The sequence below is a fragment of the Epinephelus lanceolatus genome, chromosome 13 (assembly GCF_041903045.1).
Source record: "Epinephelus lanceolatus isolate andai-2023 chromosome 13, ASM4190304v1, whole genome shotgun sequence".
NCBI classification, from domain to species: Eukaryota; Metazoa; Chordata; class Actinopteri; order Perciformes; family Serranidae; genus Epinephelus; species Epinephelus lanceolatus.
This window is the reverse complement of record NC_135746.1, coordinates 18,310,028-18,331,883: the sequence shown is the minus strand read 5'-3', so window position 1 is coordinate 18,331,883 and position 21,856 is coordinate 18,310,028. Positions and strand designations below refer to the sequence as shown.

At 40.9% G+C, this 21,856-nt stretch overlaps 1 protein-coding gene across 2 annotated transcripts in view; it reads left to right on the top strand.

Annotated features, from left to right (window-relative positions):
• The window catches only part of grm1a (glutamate receptor, metabotropic 1a), a 58,988-nt gene that overhangs the window by 20,547 nt on the left and 16,585 nt on the right, over positions 1 to 21,856 (top strand). For both annotated transcript variants that reach the window (XM_033649330.2, XM_033649329.2), the window contains exons 4-6: positions 16,419 to 16,654; positions 20,212 to 20,458; positions 21,030 to 21,198. In XM_033649330.2, coding sequence (XP_033505221.2) covers positions 16,419 to 16,654; positions 20,212 to 20,458; positions 21,030 to 21,198 — 652 coding nt within the window. The remainder of the gene's footprint in view (positions 1 to 16,418; positions 16,655 to 20,211; positions 20,459 to 21,029; positions 21,199 to 21,856) is intronic.

Sequence of the window (21,856 nt, the reverse complement as noted above, 5' to 3'; positions counted from 1 at the left end):
CAGCACAGGATTTACTGTACTGTGTGGAATAAAAAGCCTTGTGTGTGCTGCTTGTGCCACAGTCACCATGGAGATTTTGTTTGGGCTCATGACGGAGTTGGTGTGATCGTCTCACTGCAGATCTGTCATTCAGTCTGTCAGCAGGGCTCCAAACACAATAGTCCCTTCTCGGGAAATATGGCTGACATCTGAAAAATTCCTCGCAGCAACAACAGCAACAAAGATTATAATTATAAGATAAGGACACGCTGTCTACACTCATTCAGTAATGGAGCTCTGCTTGCGTTACTCGTACACACGTGTGGCTCTGGGAAGTACATTCAAGTTGAGTCAGGACTGGCGATTGCATCTGTTTGTGTTCCACCAAGCAAGGGAGCACAATGAACTGCATCTGAATATTTATAACACGCCTGTGATGTTAATTGAAAGCAGCCACACATTGTCAAGGACATCTCTCTCTTCCCAATTGATGCCTTGTGTTCCCTCGTGTGAGGGGATGGCTGAATGACATTAGAGTGATCAAAAATAGCACACTGGCTTTGCATGTGGACATAGTTGTCACATCCTGATTCGCAGAAAATTAAAATGATTTCTCGTACAGACAGCTAATATTGGACCACAGTGTATGAGTACAACATGTAAACACGAAGGGAATAGTGAATGAAGGCAGGCAAGACTCGAACCACAAACACCCGGAAAACAACAAATTAGTCGTTATCTGCAACAACAGAATAGTTGTACAACAAGTATTAAAACAATAAGGCTTGAAAAAAATCAGCAATCATTAAAAAAAAGATGAGCAGTTTGTCATTTTTCATGCAAAATAATTGAAAACAAAATCAGTTTTCAGCCTCTAGATCTGAGGATTTCTTCCTTTTTCTCTTTGCCATTACGGTTAACGGAATAACCTCAGGTTTTGGATGGCTGGTCAGACAATAAAATCATCATCTTGTAGTCCTAGTTAAACAATAAAATGTAAAATAATGTAAGCATGCTCATCAAACTCCAGATGGGTACAGCTGGAGCAGCATACAAAGTAAAAGCAGAGGCACTTTGCACCCTGAAATTTGCAAGCTGCCAAAAATTGAATGATTGCTAGTTTACACTTACATTGTCTTCTTTGAGCAAATACACCTCCCTAGTACGGCTCCCAAAACCTCAGCTACTTTCAGATTAGTTTTTCTCATGGCAACATTTACTCTTTTTTCTCATCAAAAAACAGAAAACAGGGTATTGCAAAGCAGCAATCTCCGGGGCTGAAAAATGAAGCCAACGTGGATGTGCCAGACTGCAGTTACTTGAATAGCCACTTCAGGCTGGGTCCAGAAGCGAGTCAGTCCCCATCATGTTAAAATGCCCAGCTTTACAGCAGAAATAAACATGATCACATCCTGGTGAAAAGAATGGTTTTGGTCTCTACAGCTAATTCCTCCTTCATGACAACTGTATGGGGAGTGAATTTTTGTATTAACTAACCTGTTTACATGTTGTCAAGACTTAAAGTTACACAGAATTAAGCATGTGCCACTCTGAGGATGGCCTGTCTGCTGATAGTGTCCTGGGCTTCTCAGGCAGATCCACCCCTCGCTCCACCATAGTGTCAGCCTCTTGCCCAAAAAACAATATTTTAAAGACTAAATGATTTATTGATCACATGAAACAAGACGTATTTGTCAATAATGAAAATAAATTCAGACATCAGTGAACCCTTTTTCTAAGTGAAACTGAAAAATGGCATAATTAAAGGCGTAATTACTGCAACAATGAACAACCAAGATGTCAAAAGAGAACACAGAAGAATGTTAAAAATGTAGGAGGCCTTAAGCAGCAGCGCTCTAACCAACCTTACGTCGTGATTTTTACATTAAATTGACCAACTGATAATAAGATCATGATGCAGACACTTTGAATTGATGTCCCTCGGTGGTGAAAAGCAAAAAGGATTTTCTCCCTGCAGTGTTCCCTGTCAATGTAGAGGAGACTGATCTCCCCACTCAAACTGGGGCATGATGAATTAGTAAAAGCAGCTTGGATGGGCTTTTAAAGGCTCCCCGGCTCACCCAGGGTCCTCTGTGTCACCTCAAGAGAGTCATGCTGCTGCTGCCATCCAGCTAACAAGCCACCAGCACCACTCCTGCTTTAACTCCACAGAGCTGCAGGAGTAAGAAAAAATGGAGGAGAATGGCAGAACAGGGAGAGAGAGAGAGACAGAGATAAAGGCAGAGAGAGTTTTTGGAGATGGAGTGTTAGTGTTCAGCTGAGGAGAGAAACCCCTGTCTGAATATTTCTTCCATTGCCAGAGCAGTTTCGAATTAATTAAGGATGTGGTGGGATCTGCATGGAGATAAATGTAGAACGGAAAACAAAAACTACTCCTAAAAGCTCCCATTGTGTGAAATTAAAGAGACCAGTGGTACCTCCTTTACTGGAGGATTTTCATTTTATGTGTTTTATTATTTCTGCTCACTAAATTTCTGAATGAAATGTTGTTATTTACTTCACAACATCCTCGAAAACATAAGTTCATCTTCTAACATATAATGACACACTGTTATAGATCAAACTACCCAATAGGATATAAAGTGGTAGAAACGGTCCATTAGCCAGACGAAAATGTTTGCATTGCATGTTTCTGTTACCTTTGTGTGTTTTATACGTATCATATTAACATCTCTACAGTGAATATGAGCTAACTTGACCTCATGTGGAGGAGAAGGGGATGGTGGGAAACATGATAAGTAGCAGAGATGCTTGTCAAGCTGCAGACCACTGTTTGGGACCAACAAGTAATAAGACTGTTTGTGTTTGTGCCATCGCTGTGTTTACAGTGTTTTTTCAGCCACCAAAATGTGTGTTTTTTTACCAAGCCATCACTGTTTTCACACCAGGGATAGTGCCATGAAAGGCAGTTGTGTTTTTTTACTGAAACATTGCTGCATTTTTCTGCCTAGACAGTGCCAGAAAAAGCGTTTTATTTTCTACCAAGGCATCAATGAGTTTCCTGCCATGATAGTGTCACAAAAGGCGGTTGTTGATAAAATGTTATTATAAAAAATGATTATAAAATGATAAAATGTGTTTCCCAAAGCGGTAAAGTGGTTGATACAGCATCACTGTTTTTCCAGCGGGGATACTAACCCCCAAAGGCAGCCAATTTTTTACTGAAACATTGGTGTCATTTTCCTGCCAGGATAGTGCCCCGAAAAGCTTTCTTCTTTTTACCAAGGCATCGATGTGTTTCCTTCCAGGATAGTGTCAGATAAAGCGGATGTTTTTCTACCAGGGATAGTGCCACAAAAGGCAGTTGTTGTTTTTCTTTATAATGAAACATGACTGCATTTCCTGCCCGGATAGTGCAATGAAAAGTGTTTTATTTTCTGCCAAGACATCAATGAGATTCCTGCCATGATAGTGTAAAAGAAAGCAGTTGTTGATAAAATGTTGGTGTGTTTCCCTAAGCGGTAAAGCGGTTGATAAAGCATCACTGTTTTTCCAGCGGGGATACTAACCCTGAAAGGCAGTGTTTTTTTTTTTACTGAAACAATGGTGCATTTTCCTGCCAGGATAGTGTCAGGTGAAGCGGTTGTTTTTTTTTACCAAGGCATCACTGTATTTCCTGCCAGGATAGTGCCACAAAAGGCTGTTGTTGGAGTTTTTTATGTGTTCCTGTTGGGATAGTGTCACAAAAAAGTGTTTTTTTTTTTTAAAAAAATGAAACATTGCTGTGTTTCTTGCCAGAATAGTGTCGTGTAAAACAGTATTTTTCTTTATTTTTTTTGTACCAAGGCATCACGGTTTTTCCACCGGGGACAGTGCCACAAAAAGGCAGTTGTTGTGGGTTTTTTTTTTTTTACCGAAACATCGCTGCATTTCCTGCCAGGATAGTTCCATGAGAGCGGTTGGTTTTTTACTAAGGCATCCTTGCATTTCCTGCTCGCATAGTGTCACAAAAAGTGATTGTTTTTAATTAAACGTTGTTGTGCAGGGATAGTGTTGTGTAAAGCAGTTCTTTTTTTTTAACCAAGACATCAGTGTATTTTCTGCTGGGACAGTACAACAAAAGAGGTTGTTTTTCACCAGTACATCGCTCCATTTCCAGTCGAGTTTTTCAAACCATAACTAAGTGTTTTTTGTGCTTGAAAATAACCACATGTTGACATTTTTTAATTATCTGCTACATAGTACAGTACAGGCCAAAAGTTTGGACACACCTTCTCATTCAATGCGTTTTCTTTATTTTCATGACTATTTACATTGTAGATTCTCACTGAAGGCATCAAAACTATGAATGAACACATGTGGAGTTATGTACTTAACAAAAAAGGTGAAATAACTGAAAACATGTTTTATATTCTAGTTTCTTCAAAATAGCCACCCTTTGCTCTGATTACTGCTTTGCACACTCTTGGCATTCTCTCCATGAGCTTCAAGAGGTAGTCACCTGAAATGGTTTCCACTTCACAGGTGTGCCTTATCAGGGTTAATTAGTGGAATTTCTTGCTTTATCAATGGGGTTGGGACCATCAGTTGTGTTGTGCAGAAGTCAGGTTAATACACAGCCGACAGCCCTATTGGACAACTGTTAAAATTCATATTATGGCAAGAACCAATCAGCTAACTAACAAAAAACGAGTGGCCATCATTACTTTAAGAAATGAAGGTCAGTCAGTCCGGAAAATTGCAAAAACTTTAAATGTGTCCCCAAGTGGAGTCGCAAAAACCATCAAGCGCTACAACGAAACTGGCACACATGAGGACCGACCCAGGAAAGGAAGACCAAGAGTCACCTCTGCTTCTGAGGATAAGTTCATCCGAGTCACCAGCCTCAGAAATGGCAAGTTAACAGCAGCTCAGATCAGAGACCAGATGAATGCCACACAGAGTTCTAGCAGCAGACCCATCTCTAGAACAACTGTTAAGAGGAGACTGCGCGAATCAGGCCTTCATGGTCAAATAGCTGCTAGGAAACCACTGCTAAGGAGAGGCAACAAGCAGAAGAGATTTGTTTGGGCCAAGAAACACAAGGAATGGACATTAGACCAGTGGAAATCTGTGCTTTGGTCTGATGAGTCCAAATTTGAGATCTTTGGTTCCAACCGCCGTGTCTTTGTGAGACGCAGAAAAGGTGAACGGATGGATTCCACATGCCTGGTTCCCACTGTGAAGCATGGAGGAGGAGGTGTGATGGTGTGGGGGTGTTTTGCTGGTGACACTGTTGGGGATTTATTCAAAATTGAAGGCACACTGAACCAGCATGGCTACCACAGCATCCTGCAGCGACATGCCATCCCATCCGGTTTGCGTTTAGTTGGACGATCATTTATTTTTCAACAGGACAATGACCCCAAACACGCCTCCAGGCTGTGTAAGGGCTATTTGACCAAGAAGGAGAGTGATGGAGTGCTGCGGCAGATGACCTGGCCTCCACAGTCACCGGACCTGAACCCAATCGAGATGGTTTGGGGTGAGCTGGACCGCAGAGTGAAGGCAAAGGGGCCAACAAGTGCTAAACACCTCTGGGAACTCCTTCAAGACTGTTGGAAAACCATTTCAGGTGACTACCTCTTGAAGCTCATCGAGAGAATGCCAAGAGTGTGCAAAGCAGTAATCAGAGCAAGAAGAAACTAGAATATAAAACATGTTTTCAGGTATTTCACCTTTTTTTGTTAAGTACATAACTCCACATGTGTTCATTCATAGTTTTGATGCCTTCAGTGAGAATCTACAATGTAAATAGTCATGAAAATAAAGAAAACGCATTGAATGAGAAGGTGTGTCCAAACTTTTGGCCTGTACTGTATGTCCATTGTTTACATTTTTCTTGCGAGTGGGTTGGGTAGAAACAGCCCCCGCCACTGCTTTCAAATGAGGCTTGCTCATGACCTGATTGTTGTATCTTATGTATCAGCCAACATCATCAGTAGCTCTGGTCCTTGTGTGGTTGTAACTCCTCCTTATGTGCTGTCATGGTGGTCAGGGTGGTGTTTGTGCAGCAAATGTAGGTTATGTCCCATTCTCCCTAATGGGGAGCTCATGATGCTTTTATTCAACATATTCAGATTCTAGGTTTGGACCCTTGATCCCTATGAATGTTACGTTGTTAGTGACATGTTTGGACTTGATTAAAACCTGAGTAAAAACCCCTTGAGTAAAGATTTGTTGTTGCACTTCTCTGTTCTGGTTGTGAGGAGGTTGTAAGCCAACAGTCGCTGCCAGTTACACCAAAAACATCACAGATTTCACTGCTTAGTTGGACCGCTGTTCTGTAAGTAGCTGTCATATTTGACACCTTCAGAATTCTCACAAAACCCATTTTGTAACAAGAATTGTTGAAGGAAACATTGAGTGTACATGTATAAATGATTCAAAATGAGTCACATCAAATATTTATTCATTTCCAAATTGCCCTGCTTATCTTAAAAATGATAAGATCCAAAACTGTTTCTGAGGCAGGCTGACTCTGATAGAGGCCAATCTGCAAGTCAAGTGCTTTTACTTTTAATATTCAAGCTCATATTCCTGCTAACAATTATGCACAGTTACTTGTATGTGAAGACCTGATGAACTTCCACTATCACTGAAAATGAGATGTACAGACAATGATTAAAAACAGAAAGAGAGACAAGAAGTTATGATGGGAGTAAATGAAGTGTGTGTGTGTGTGTTACATTAAGATCCTGATTTTACCTTTAAGACTAATGTAATTCCTGTAATTAGGCTGGTTGACGTTGTAGTGCTCTGTGAATGACAGACAGATTAAAAGTTTTTCCATTAACTACCTGAACTTTTATTCCAACGCTCACATAGAGCAATTAGGAAACTCTTGACTCCCCTATCCTCCCTTTCCTCTTTTTAAAGTAACTCTTCCCATTCATCCTCCAGGGGAAACAGCGCATGTGATTAAATCTCTGCCCTGCCAATTAATTCATGGCTTCATAAATATACAAATGTGCTATCAAACTGGAACTAGATCATCCGGGAGAGTCGGGGGAGCTCTCAGTCTACTCACTGTTGTATACTACTCTATAAATTATCCAGCTGTTGGCATGCTGCGCTCGTCTAAACAACGGCACACATCATCAAGTCTCAGTAAGTCATCAGAATACACACGTCCCATTATTAGGCATGTGGCATCAAAGGAATAGCACCCTGCTGACTTAACTTGCAGAGATAAATACTGACTTAAATGATTCATTTAATGTATTTGGAAAGTTGAGGATGAAAAAGACATTACATTAAGTTTAAATTGTCAAGATTAACCTCAGTCTTGTTGGTTTTACTTGTTTGATTCTGTTGTGCCTCAAATACATTTGTTCTCGTGCTGTACTTACTTACACAAGTTGATGGGTTTAGTTCCTACCAGTAACCAAAGTTGGTTTCTTTTAACTATGACGACAACTTTTTTCTTTCAATCTTTCATGTTGTTGTTGCCAGATCAGAATAAATCCATGTAAATAGCTCTTGTAATGGTCGTATGACGGCACTAACTCATAAGTTGGAGGGCAATGATAAATGACCTGATTTGTACTTTAGGTGTGGTGATTGTTGGATTGACCGTAAGTACTCCAAGACATAGTGTTTGTATTTGTGATACTTTTCCTTATTGTTGCAAAAGTAATTAAAACGTATTCAGTGTGATGCCCTGTGTCACAAACCTGTCCTCTCAATTTAAAGGAACAGTTCATCCCAAAATCAAAACTACACATTTTCCCTCTTACCTGTAGTGCTGTTTATCAGTCTAGATTGTTTTGGTTTGAGTCACCAAGTGTTTCTCACGCAAGTGATTCTCTCCCAATCTGTTCTCATCCCAACTGGACAAATACTGCCACTTTGTCAGTTGACCTAAATGTAAAAATACGGTTCGCTAGGCATCCTCCTGCGATGGTTTTGAATGTTCATTGTCTCATTTCACACTTATTACACACATTGTGTATTAGGGCTGTCAAAAAAAATTCAAAGTTCGAAATATATTCGAATATATTTTTTTTTATAAGTTCGAACCTAAATTTGATAATTCAAATATCATTAATAATTAATGAATACTATTAATATTAATGTATATCACGGCGAATCCCATTTGGGCGACAGGGGGAGAGGTGCAGACAGAGGAGCCCGCTGCGTCAACACCACCCACTGCACTGTCTGCGATGTGTGACCTGTTCGGGGAGACATACAGGGAGTGTTGCACCTGCTGCCTCCCTGCCTACCTTTTTTGAAGAAGAGATGAAACGTTACCAGAATGAGACACCACCACGAGCCGACCAGGATCCACTCATGTGGTGGAAAACTGCAGGCACTGAAGTATCCAAACATTGCTCAAATAGCGAGGCAGAAGTTGGTCATACCTGGCACTTCAGTGAGGTCGGAACGGGTGTTTTGTAAAAAATAAATAAATAAATAAATAAATAAAATAGAATAATAATAATAAATTTGAATATTATTCGAACTCTACTAAATTAATTCGAAAATATTCAAACTCAATTTCATGGGGCTTTTGACAGTCCTAATGTGTATTATCAAGATACCGTTCTGTTTTCACAGGAAATTGTTACATGTACACAGTGTTTTTCAAAATAAATTTACTATATAGTTAAAACACTTTATTTTTAATTTTATTTCCAAAGGTTTAGGCAACACTACCACGTGGTTAGGTTTAGAAAAAACATAATGGTTTGGCTTAAAATTACTATGGTTTTCACTAAGGTAATGTCACATCATGTGAGGTATGTTACTGTACTAGCATGCTGCACATACTGTACTAACACACTATGATGTTATAAAAATAACTCCACAGACTTTTGGTTTTACAGGAACAACAAACACCGGGCTCAAGGGTGAAAGTCCACTGTCCTCCCACCCACCCTACAGGGACTGTCTCGCTCTTTATACTACAGTAGGTGCCAGTTGCTACAGGAATAGCTGCCGCTCCGTGTGTATCATATTGCTGCGAGGAGTGTCTTGGCACATCGGTGTCAGACGCCTTTGTACGTCAGTATCTGACGCCAAAATCATTGACAAAGTTTGGAGACGAGTTAGGAGTGAGAACGGGCTGTCTTTCTAATATAATGGAACTAGACGTCACTCTGCCTATGATGCTTAAAGCTCCTAAAAAAGACATTTCTAAAGTTAACAGCAATGTCTCTTTCCAGAAATCATGACCGCATTACTGAAGATAATCCACAGACCTTGTTGTGAGCAGTTTCATGTAGGAACTATTTTCTTTCTTCCCAAACTACACCTGCCAACCGTATCACTGCACAGAAGAAAGCACGCATCTGCTGCGTGCTCACCTAGCACCACTGAGCTAGCTAATGTTACAACTCAGCTGAGGAGGATGCCATTAATGTTTACATCTCATGCTGTCATGATCACAAGCCTCTTATCTGTAGTTAGATGTGCATTTCCTTTTGCGCCGTGATACAATTGGTAGGTGTGGTTTGGTAGAAAGAAAATAGTTCCTACATGAAACTGCTCACAGCAAGATCTGTGGATTATCTTTAGTAACTGGGTCATGATTCCTGGAAAGTGACAATGCTGTTGAGTTTTTCAATTTCTATATCTATTTATTTATTTATTTTTGGTGCTTTAGGCACCACAGGCTAAGTGCCATTTAGTTCCTTTATATCTGAGAGATGGCAGGCATCTCTACGGCCAATATCTCCAACACTATTGTATTTATATAAGAGGTAAGCTCTATTTTATATCTCAGAGCCACTGCCTTGTTTGTCTTCCTCCAACAAGTCCTCCAACCTGTGCGACCTGTCCTGTCTCCAGTACAACTGCAGAGCTAATAACATACTTGGACAGCATTGACTCTTTAATCTGCTTAAACAGGTGTTCCTCCGGTATATCTGACTCAGGTTATGTAATAATGGGCCTTCCAATATACACTGCGAAGCTGCGGAACATTGAGGTGACATTAAATCAGATTTTGTCCCATTAGGCGTATCTCTGATGGCCCGAGAGTTCTGATGAGCTGTTTGGAGTTCTGCCAGACAGCGCAATCCTGTGAGAGGAGAGTGAAAAGAGAGAATGTCATTTTACTTTATCACAAACTCCACTGTGAGAAACAGTCAAGCATGTCTTCAGTGCCTCATGCATTATTCATGTGGAGTGTTGAGCAGCACTTCTCCCCCCTCTCCCTCTCTGTCTTTATCTAAAAACCAATCTGTTTTTCACCGTTCTGTTAGAACAAATATGTTAAACACTGAATTGTATTGAATAGACTGTATTAAATGTAGTTACCCTGTCATGTAAGGAACATTTATGATAAACATGGAGGACATATGCACACAAATCTACAGTGGTGTGTGTTGTTATCTGTACTACATGTACTGACAGAGAGCAGGAGGGACAGAGACAGTATTCACTCTCAGCTTATTAAAAAAATGTGACCAGGACTAATGGAAATCACATGTTTCGGACTCTAAATTCAATCAGCTTAGTGAAAAGAATTCTTCTTTTAAAATTTATGCAAATATTTTAGGATACACAACAGACAGATATCCATATCCAAAGAATATGAGATAGGTTATGTTGTGTACTGGACCTTATTGCTCTTATTTTGTCCTTGTATCATTACCCGACACTGTTCTTGTCTTTAACAGTAGTTGTTGCAGACAAAGAGTACGCATGTATAATTCAGTGGATCCTAGCCCTACGTTACTTAACACTATTCATTAAAATAATAATATTTTCATGAATTCAACTACTTTAAGCCCCACAAGTCTGCATATTGGTATCATATCTGCTCTGTTTCCAGTGCCTTACATACAAAGGATGTATTTTCTTAGTTAGTTGTTGTGTTGCTGAAAAATATCCAGCTGATTCTGATTTTTGCAACTGTGCAGGAAGAACAATTTAAAGCCGAATGTGAAGGCAAAGATGAATAGATAAGAATTAGCATGGATTGCACTCGTGGAATGCAGTGTTATATTTCAGGAGCCAAAGTGTCAGTTGTCACTCCAGTCACTAGAAAATGCTGGCATTGTGTATTTCTGCAAACCGCTGATGTGTTTCATACGTATCAAACGTTTTATGGCGGCACTGTCATAAAATGGTTAGTATCGTCACATGCCTCACAGCAAAAGGGTTCCTGGTTCAAACCCTAAGTGGGGGGTTGAACCCTGCGGTGGGGGAGCCCCTCTTGTGCAGAATTTGCATGTTCTCCCTGTGTCAGTGTGGGTTTACTCCAGGTGCTCCAGCTTCCTCCCACAGTCCAAAGACATGCAGGTTAATTGGTGACTCTAAATTTGCCATAGGTGTGAATGTAAGTGTGAATGGTTGTCTGTCTCTGTGTGTCAGCCCTGTGAAAGTCTGTCCAGGGTGTACCCTGCCTCTCACCCAGTGTCATCTGGGATAGGCTCCAGCCCCCCCGCAACCCTCAGCAGGATAAGCAGTTACATCTGTGAAGTGACATAATATATGAGCTGATATGAGTTAAAGGGAAAGGTGGATGGTGAGACACCTGGGTAAGGTGCTGGCCAAACTGCTCAATGACCACTGTTCAAGACAAACAAACAAAAGGGTTGTGATGTAGTGAGTCATTTTTGTGTTCCCAGCGGCTTTTTAGGCAGTGCACGGGTGTGTCGTGCCTGTTGTTGTTTTTACAGGTGCCTTTTAGACGCATAAAGTGGATGTATTTTACAGAGACATCACTGCATTACTGGCTGTGACTGTGCCCCCAAATGGGGTATTTTAAGCCCAAAAATATATTTTCCTAACTATTACTAAGTGGTTGTTGTGCCTAAACCTAACCACACAACCACAGCCTTGTTGAAAGGTAAAGATTCAATGTATCTGCTATGGCTGGCTTACCTGAATGCTTCAAAGCTTCGAAGCTTTTGAGCGTTGCCATGTCAAAAAAACATTTTTCTGTACCATTTTCCCAAGTAGCCCATAAATTAAGAAATAGTAAGCCAACATCATTTATTATGCATCAACATTTATTTTTATTTATTCTCAGACAAAGATGTATAACCTCAGTGACTGGCTTAGTTTTGTGACTCGGACAGTTTAACAGGCTTACAGATATGCTGGACCATAAAAAAAGTGAAGCATTTGGAGTTGGTTCAAAATTTACAAAGATGACCCCCATAAAGTTGAGTGCCAGATATGCCAAAGGAAACTGGCATATCACACACCTATAACTAGCTCTTGGCAAATTACAACCCTTCATTGAGAAGTATTTGTGATTAATCAAAGCTTATTTCCAAATACTTCTCAACGAAGCTTCAGTGCCCCAAACTGTAATTAAGGAAAGCCCTCTCCATACAGTAACATGCTAATGTAAGGTATCTAAGGTTAACAGAAACGTCTAATGCCAACATTTTTTCTGCTGATTGTGTTGCAGTTGTAGCGTCATCCTTCCAAAACTAATCCTACAATCAAGTACGGCCTCTTTAGCTACATCCTGATATAGGTTATTCCTCTGTGTCATGGAGCTACATCGTTGTCCAGAAAGTATTAAAAACAGACCAATGATGCAACTGTTGCACTGGGTCACATGTCTTTTCATTACCATAAACATGGGCACTGTTTTGAGTCAATAGCTGTGTTCGAAACCGTCCACTCACTCACTCACTCACTCACTCACTCACTATTCCCTATTTCGTGTTTACTATATAGTGCACTACATGGGGAACGACTGAACGAGATTTCGGACACTAACTGAAATTTTCTGAATGTCGTTGCGTCAGTAGCTGCGCCGCATACTCCTGTGACGCAAGTGGACACGCCGAGCATCATGTAAACAAACCGGGCCCTTTGAAGATGATCGAACTGTAAGGCGGTTGTACTTTTTGTCAATAAATTGTTGAAATGTCAATGGTGTGGACGTTTGGTTTTGTCAGCTACGGTTGTGTGTCTGCATTGTGAACTGTAATAGCACGAGCTACAAGCTACCTGGCTCGTACGAGCTAAGTGGCTATTGTTAGCTCGTGAGCTAATGTTACCGGCTAGCATCCTATTCATTTTTTGTTTTTTGTGCCATCTTTGCGGTTGTTCTTCTTCTTCTCCTCTGGCAAAAGACGACCGCATTGCATTGTGGTATACAGGAGTAAAATGTAGGGTACATTGTTTGTTCACTCACATTTGCTGTGCATTGTGGGTATTTTATAGTCCACTATATAGTGAATGAAATTAACCACGGAGAATTCGAACACTACAAAATGGCGAACACACTATATAGTGCACTATATCCGTGATAGGGAGCGATTTCGAACACAGCTAATCTCTCATACACCATTCTGTAGATGCTCATTAGTTCACTGAATGTGTATTCATCCACGGCTGAAAATAATCCCCAGCAAATGCACAATTTGCTCTTGGTTTAGTAATGTTTGCTTAGAACTACAGTGCCCAGCTGTTTTTGGAAATGAAGGAACCAGTGGGTTCTGTGCTGAGGGAAGTCAGACAGCATGGAGGGACAGAGGGATACATTGTTGGTTTTGCTATTGTCATGAGTTTTTTTGACAGTAAGAAAAATAGAGACAATGCCAGCCATTAAATTTCCACCTTCCAGTATGTAGGATCAGAGAGACAGATGTCAGGGTCAGCATCAGACACTATAACAACTTCTGGATGACAGGGCTCTGTTTTCAGGATGATATTCATACTGGCTGTCTCCTGCTGCCCAGTATATGTAGGAATCCATATGTCTTTGAGCTTGAGTAGAAATTTTTAGAGCTCATTCATACTGGTTTTAAAGTTTGCTCCTCACATTCTCACACATACGGTTGAATGTCTCCTTTTCGTGACGGACGCTAATTGTAGACATAAAGGTCAGAGACTTTGACCTGCACATACACACGAACACACACGTCCTTATCCATCACCCAGAACATCCCATGTGTGCGAGGTAATTGGTTCCATGGTGAGTCATACCTAATTGGTGTCTAGCTGTCAATTGCACAGGTATTTCAAGCCAGTAGCCTGGAGCCCACATTAAAGATAGAGAGACACGGTGTAAAATACAGCCTGAAACCCCACACGGGCTTGGATTTAGAGGAAAGCAGAGCTCAGAGTGGGGCTGTTTACCTGTTAATTTGTTTTTCAGTGTCCCCTTCGCTGGTGTTTTCCATTTCTCTTAGAGACCACTGGCCAGCTGTGTGTCCAAATTGGCTTGGTGGGGTAGAGATTCTTGCACAGAGGGTTACACAAGCAAACAAACAAGCAAGCTGAAGGGATTGTGTAAAGCCTACAATTATGGTTGAGGCACTAATGGTGAGATTTCCATCCTCTTAAATTGAGGATTGCTGCACATACTTGACATAAGCCTCCAACCAGTGCTGCCACGCTAATTTAACATCATACAAGAGTAGAGGCTGTAGTCTACCTACTTGTAGTTGAAGCTCATTATTTTAATGAAAGCTACACATGACCTAAAGTTTGGGTTTGTGCGCTGATGATGTTCTGTCGATACATTTGCTGTTGTTTGCTGAGCACATACAGACCAAACATGAGATTCAACCAACAGTATTGCCTCTTACTCTGTTACTGCTGCCTATGATTGCTGCTCTGCATGTCCAAATGGCTTTTTCATGCTGTACTTCCTCTGTATTGCAGCTGCTCCTTTAGATGTGGACTTTATCAATTTATTGACTGGTTAAAATCATTCAGAACAGTAAAAACATTTGTAGCCACTGCCAATGTTTTTACTAAGCTTATCAATCACGTCCCCCTCAAATGCACAGTCAGTGCATCGATCAGTGAAAGCATCACTGTTCCTACAGCAGTTCACATTCAAGTCCAGTCAAATACTAATACAAGCTGTTAAATTCAATTAATTAAATCAGTCCAGTCCAGAACCATTATGCCTTTTCTTAGGGTGCTTTCAGACCTATCACTTTGGTCCGAATCAGGGCCTAATTTTGGTACAAAGTTGCATAATTGCCTAGAGTTGGTTTGTGTTCTCACGGCAGCATTTACAAGCGGACCAGATCAAATGCCTTGTGTGAGAAAGCTGCTCTTGATTGGTCAGAATTTCCATGTGGGAAAAATCCAGGAAGTAAACAAAACGCTGAAAAAGAGGACACTTGCAAAATAAATGTGACACTTTCTAATGTCACAATGGAGGGACAACTACGCAGGTTGATTTTAGCGCTGCTCATCGTGGACTATATTGCTGTCATTGTTCATTTTAGTCAAACCATACAGTTTGAAAACGAGGCGCGGCTCCAACTAGAAAACAATGTTTTGATGCATTGGATGTGCTGAATGTGCATATTAAGGCAGTACAGGAGGAGGTGCACATTAATAATCCTCCAGGACTGTAACATGCTCATGTTTAACACAAACAATGTGTCATGTGACTGCAGTTGGTTCGGATCCAGGTCGGAACACGTTCTCACCACAAACGAACCGCACCAGAGTTCGTTTGTAACCGGACTGAGACCACCTCTTCAAGAAGGTCTCAGAGACAGCTTAAAGAGCTGCTAAATGTGAGCATCTCAGACAGAGGGTCAATACAGGTGTTCCAGCTTAGCCAGTATGAGGAAAATAAAGTGGTTTTTTTGACCATTAAAGCAGGTAAATATGTTCTGCTACAAAATTAGAATGCAAGTATGAACCTGACCCCCTTTAATAGCTCAACAGGTGACTGTTTGTAATAGAGTTATCACATCATGATCGTTTCTGTGGCTTTTAACAAGGAATTAACGGCTGGACTGACAAAGATGCTTTTGGTCACCAGTTGCAGGAGCTCCACTGGTAAAAGCAAAACATTTGGGGGTGACTGTGGCTCAGAGGTAGAGTGGGTCGTCCACTAATCGGAAGATTCGGGGTCTGATCCCCGGCTCCTTCAGTCTGCATGCTGGGCAAGATACTGAACCCCAAATTGCCTCCAGTGGCTGTTCCATCAGTGTGTGAGTGCATGTGAATGGTTACTAGGTAGCAAGTGGCACCATGCATAGTAGCCTCAGCCACTAGTGTGTCACTGTGTAGTGTAAAAAGTGCTTTGAGTGGTTGGAAGACTAGAAAAGCACTATACAGTCCATTTACCATTTAGTCAGTGAGAGTGGTGGTTCAGTACAGTCAGTTCAGTTTGAACATTTGGTGTTGTACATGTACTGAACACCTCTGCTGCCCTTTCCCACAAAGAAGAGACAGAAAATCAAGAATGTTGTAGAGAATCTATCTGTCAAAGTGAAGGCGCGTTAGTGTTTACGTTGTGTGAAATGAAATTACTGTAGTCAGCGATGACGCTCTTGTGAATAGTTGGCGTGTCACTCCGAATCAGTAGGTAAGTGTGAACTATAATTACAACAATCCAATATAAAAGACTGTAACAAGTACAGATTATAATCACTATCAAAGATTATAACAACATTTATTCTTACTCTTTCCTTTCATAAAATGTCACTGCTGCCCCTGTGATTGTTATGTCACAGCCTCTTCTTCTTTCTCTCTTGCTCCTGCAGTGACGGATGGGCAGACCGTTACGAGGTTGTGGAGGGCTATGAGCAGGAAGCAGAGGGAGGTATCACCATGAAGCTGCAATCAGAGGTGGTTAAAACGTTTGATGATTACTACCTGAAGCTGCGTCTGGACACCAACACCAGGAACCCCTGGTTCTCGGAGTTCTGGCAGTACCGTTTCCAGTGCCGCCTTGTGGGCCACCCACAGGAGAACAAGAACTACAAGAAAGTCTGCTCCGGTGAGTGACAACAGAGGCATCTATATTCTTGTTTTTTATTCATAGGAGCATTGCCCTCTATTTTTTTTCAAATTGCTGTCAGTGAAAGTAGAGGGTTAAATTTTACCAGAGTGCAAAACTCATGAATAATAACAAAACCTGTGTATTTTCTCCTCTGTTTTCCTCCCTGAATATTCTCTCCCTTTGCTCCCAAAAGGTGATCATGGTAAATTGTGTTCTTGGCTTGTTATTAGCATTTAAATCACAATTCAAATTTGCTCACAACAAATCCAATCAAAAAAAAAAAAAAAAGTAATACAGTGAACAATGCACCCAAAATGACATTAAATGAAATTGCTCAGCATGCTTTTAATCAACTGATAAATAAAATCAATTAGTGGTCCGTGAGGACTGTTCCTACCTCAGAGCACCGCAGTCTTAGCTGCTTCTCTACTCTCTCTCTATCACACTTTCATGTTCCTCTTTTATTCCAAAGACCTTCAAGGTGGTAAGTGCATTTTTCCAGCCACTGTTATGGTGATGATTTGATCAGAATGGCACCTGCACTCTGTAAGCGTTTGACTCCTCAAAGACAGGAAGAGTTTGACTGATGCTTCCTGTAAAAGAACACTCTGTATAATGCATTAAAAGTGCAGTGTAGTAAAAATAGAAAGATGTCTTTATGCTGGCGGTCTCGGGCTCTCGGCCAGAGTGAGGATTGCATCAGTCAAACTCTGATGTGGAGCACTGGGCTTGTTTATACTCTGTGAGATATAGCAAGGAAATAACCTTACACTTTGGAAGACTCACCCAGCACACACTGTTCACCAAAGAAGCTGACACACCTGAAAGATGCAGCTGTATTGAATAGATCACTCTTGTCTGTATGTGCATGTTGATCTGTATGATGTAGACAATTAATATCCCTATTTTAAATGCACTTTCTAAGGGGGCAAAGAGGAATGTAGATTCAGTCTTAAACTTAGCAAGAAATATCTTCCTACAAGGATGCAAAAAATGTAACATTTTCTACTTTTATTTATTTATTCATCCTCCAAAACACTGAGGTTTGACTGTGGGACAATGCCTTCAGAGCGGTGGTTTCCAACTGGTGGGTTGTGGTCTAAAAGTGGGTCACAGGTCCATTCTGAGTGGAGTTTGTAGAGAATGCACTTTATTTTTAAGTACAGTGAATTTCTTGCACAGAGCTTTTATTTTGAAGTGCCGTTTGCTACTGTAGATTGAGTGAAGAAAAGCTACTTAACAGAGACAGCAAACTAGCTCAATGACATGGCCAAACAAAACTATGACGCCAAATGTATTAAACTGTGTGGACCTTAAAGTGATGACTAAGAAGAAATCTGGACCCCGTAGCTGGACCAGCTGGGAACCACTGCTTTGCAGTGAAGTACAAAGAGGTGTGGACCCGAGTCACAAATTGGATGACTTTAGACTCAACTTGACACAATCAGAAAAGACTTGCAACTCATCTTTGATCTTGGACTTTAACACCGATGACTTGTGACGTCACTTGGTTTTGAAATTACTTGATACCTTCTCCTAAGCCCAAAGATTAAAAAGTTTGTTATTTAAATAGTGTGTGCCATGAATAAATTAATTCCCCTTTATTTCCTGATTCACCTAATGCTAATAAATACTTTTATTTCATTTAGACGTTAAACATGCATCAATATACAATATCACTTTAAAGGAAGACTAGTCCTGCAGAAAATGTCAGACACTTTTATGCCTCTGAGGCATTATCTTTTCAGGCTGTCTATCCGTCCGTCCTATTCTTGTTAACGAGATATCTCACGAATGGCTTGAGGAATTTTCTTCAAATTTGGCACAAACGTCCACTTGGACTCACGGAATGAACCGATTAGAATTTGGTGGTTGAAAGTCAAAGGTCATGGTCACTGTGACCTCACAAAACATGTTTTTGGCCATAACTCAAGAATATATACGCTTATTATGACAAAACTTCACACAAATGTCTAATAGGATAAAATTATGAAGTTATAACACGTTATGTTTTTCATTCTAGGGTCAAAGGTCAACTTTACTGTGAGATGATAATGTTCTGTGGGTAACCAGTAGCTCAGTGGGTAGAGCAGACACCCTACGTACAGAGGCAATGTCTTTGCCGCAGCAACCGCGGGCTTAATTCCAGCCCATACCTCCCTTGGTTGTCCACCTTGATACTGTATACTGATTGTATAGATCTTCTGTGTTGCCGGGGGAAGATGTGTGTGAAGCATCAATGTTTTCACAGACATGGATGTCAACCTTAAGTGCAACTTGACTGGTGCATGGAGGCATGCAACCATGAGGCGGTAATTCTAGTTCCGATATGAGATGAGTTAAATACAATAAGACAGGGACAGAAACGCACAAAATTCACTCTGTTGTATTTAATGGTGCTATATGTTATGAAAGCGCAATGTCAACACTACTTTTTATGATTAAGTGCAGTCACGCTTGTTTAGATACATGTTTTAACAAGTAAATAAAAAAAATGTAAAAAGCATTCGTATTTTTTGTTATTTAAATATATTATTATATATATTATTGTTTGATTGATTGATTGATTGATTTTTTATTTTGTGCCATGCACACTCACATGTGCCCAACCCTCATGAATTTACAAGATACCATTACAGTGACAGCACAGTACCAATCCAAAGTACATGTTATTTTACTGCTCAGTCCAGAAACAGAATGCTCTGCCTTCTGTCCCAGGCCTGGCAAAGAAATTCAGCCACAAAAAAGGGCTCCCTTTCTGAAACAAAACTCACTTTTTTTCATAATAATCCAACTAAAGGAAATCAGTGTAGATGGAGGTCATTTTACTGAAAAGTAAATTAACCTCATTCTCAATTCTCAACCTTAATTACACAACAAACAAATTCAGTCCTCCTCTTGGGAGGTGTTCCTTCCAGTCTCTAAGGCTAATGTTAACGTTCCTGAGCGCAGCTGTGCACACAGGGATCTGTCTTTTGTTTAGATTATACCTCACATAAGGTTTCACACTGTAGCTGTTGTTTATGAGACATAAGTTCATAGTTTTAGTTTATACCATATGTCAATGGACCATTTCAGACCATTATAGTATATAATAAGTCTGTTGTTAAAATGGCGTTACCTTCAGTGAAGAGCACACTATGACTTGTCTAGGACTAGTTTAGGACTTGGATCTCAGACTGCAAAGACCTGAGACTTACTTGTGACTTACTTGGGAAACAATGACTTGGTCCCACCTCTGCAACTTGGCATTCACAGTCGGTATTTTCCCAGATGATGGTTTTTCTCCACATCTGTTTTCTATTGAGCTTTTAGACATCATGTTGTGATCTCCCTGTATGCCGATATATTCTGCTGCAAAACAAGGTTCTGTTTTTCATTATATTCTCCATGTCTGGTTCTAATTTAGTTTTGCATTCTGGGAAACCCAATGTTCCAGCAGTGTACCTGCAGTTTGAACACAGCACCAGACAGACAAGAAAGTTTTCTTCAATTGTAAACATTTCAAATATTCTTCCATCCTTTTGATGCACTCTTCTTTTCCCCTCTAACAGGAAATGAGAGTCTGCATGAAAACTATATGCAGGATAGTAAAATGGGCTTTGTCATCAATGCCATCTATGCCATGGCTCATGGCCTCCATGATATGCACCAGGAGCTGTGCCCGGGGCAGCCGGGGCTCTGCAAGGCCATGGACCCCATCGACGGCAGTAAGCTGCTGGACTACCTGCTGAAGACGTCCTTCAGAGGAGTCTCAGGAGAGGAGATTTATTTTGATGAAAATGGAGACACCCCAGGAAGGTGAGAGGATGAGGAGGTGGTGGTAAGAATATAGAAAAAGGCAGGAAAAATGGAAATAGAGATTTCATACCATCAACGCGGTTGTAAGCTGTGAATTTGTCCCGTCTAACACTCTCCTACTCATTAGCGCGCGTGTACATGCACACAAGTGTGCACCGATCTTGAGCTCAGAGGGATGTAATTAGTTTGGACTGGAACAGATTCAGTGGATTGTCCGCTGTGGCAGCCACTTTCATCTCTCTTCAGTCCGACAGACAGCATATGACAGTCAGAAAACGCAGCCGTGTCATTCCACCGTCAACTAGAGGTCAGGTGCAGCACATCCTGGTTCAATATAAAGATGAGGCCACAGTGTGCACTGGCATGAGCTCTTGATGTTACACTAACAGGGTTGTAAGCTGTTTAAGTGACTTTGGATAAAAGGTTTGCTAAGCTGCTGAATCGTTATCATTAAATTACCTGTCACTCTCTCCTCCTCCCCTCCCTCCACATCTCCCCCCCTCCTCACTCTCACTCTGTGATCTGCGTCTCTCTTTCATTCTACCCTGTCCTCCTCCCTCTGTCCATCCAGGTATGACATCATGAATCTACAGGTTGAGGGTGACGGCCGCTATGATTACATAAACGTGGGCTCCTGGCACGAGGGCATCTTAAACATCGATGACTACAAGCTATGGTTGAACAGCAGCGACATGGTCCGCTCAGTCTGCAGCGAGCCCTGCTCCAAAGGACAGATCAAGGTAGAGATTCAGATCCTCCAGCGTTAAATAAACTCCACCAGTGTTCATTTAGTCTGAAAAACCTGACATCTGAAAAATCAATAGTCGTTAACAGTGGAGAGTTTGCTGTGTGACTCTGGAGGTCCAAAACTATCTACAAGTGTTAATTCAACACTGTGCCAGTGTATAATAGGAAATACCGGCAAAGCTAGTTTAACATTGATTCTGCTCTAAATAGCTCATTTTCATTGCAACAAGGAGATGAGTTTGGCCAGGCAGACAAACACAATGAGTTTCACAAAGTACTCGGTCTTTATCAGCTCCAAGAATGCCAGCACAAGAGGGGATACTTGAGGAAAGTGCTTTCCAAGTTATCTCAGAGTATAAAGTCTCCTAACAAGACAGAGAGTCTGTAGCAGCACTAGCATCTCACTAAAGCTGTACCATTGTAGAGTGGTGCTTTGAGCTAAATGCTAACATCAGCATGATAACATGCTCACAATGAAAATGCTAAAATGCTGATGTTTACCAGGCAATGTGCCCAAAACAACTGAAATATAAAAGCAACAAGTCTGCATTTTATGAAGTGTTATGTGCTGCACTCTTTCTTGGCAGGAAACTTTGTTTTTGCTACGGATTAAACACAAGATATAAAGGGCCCTGTTCAAATCATCAATAG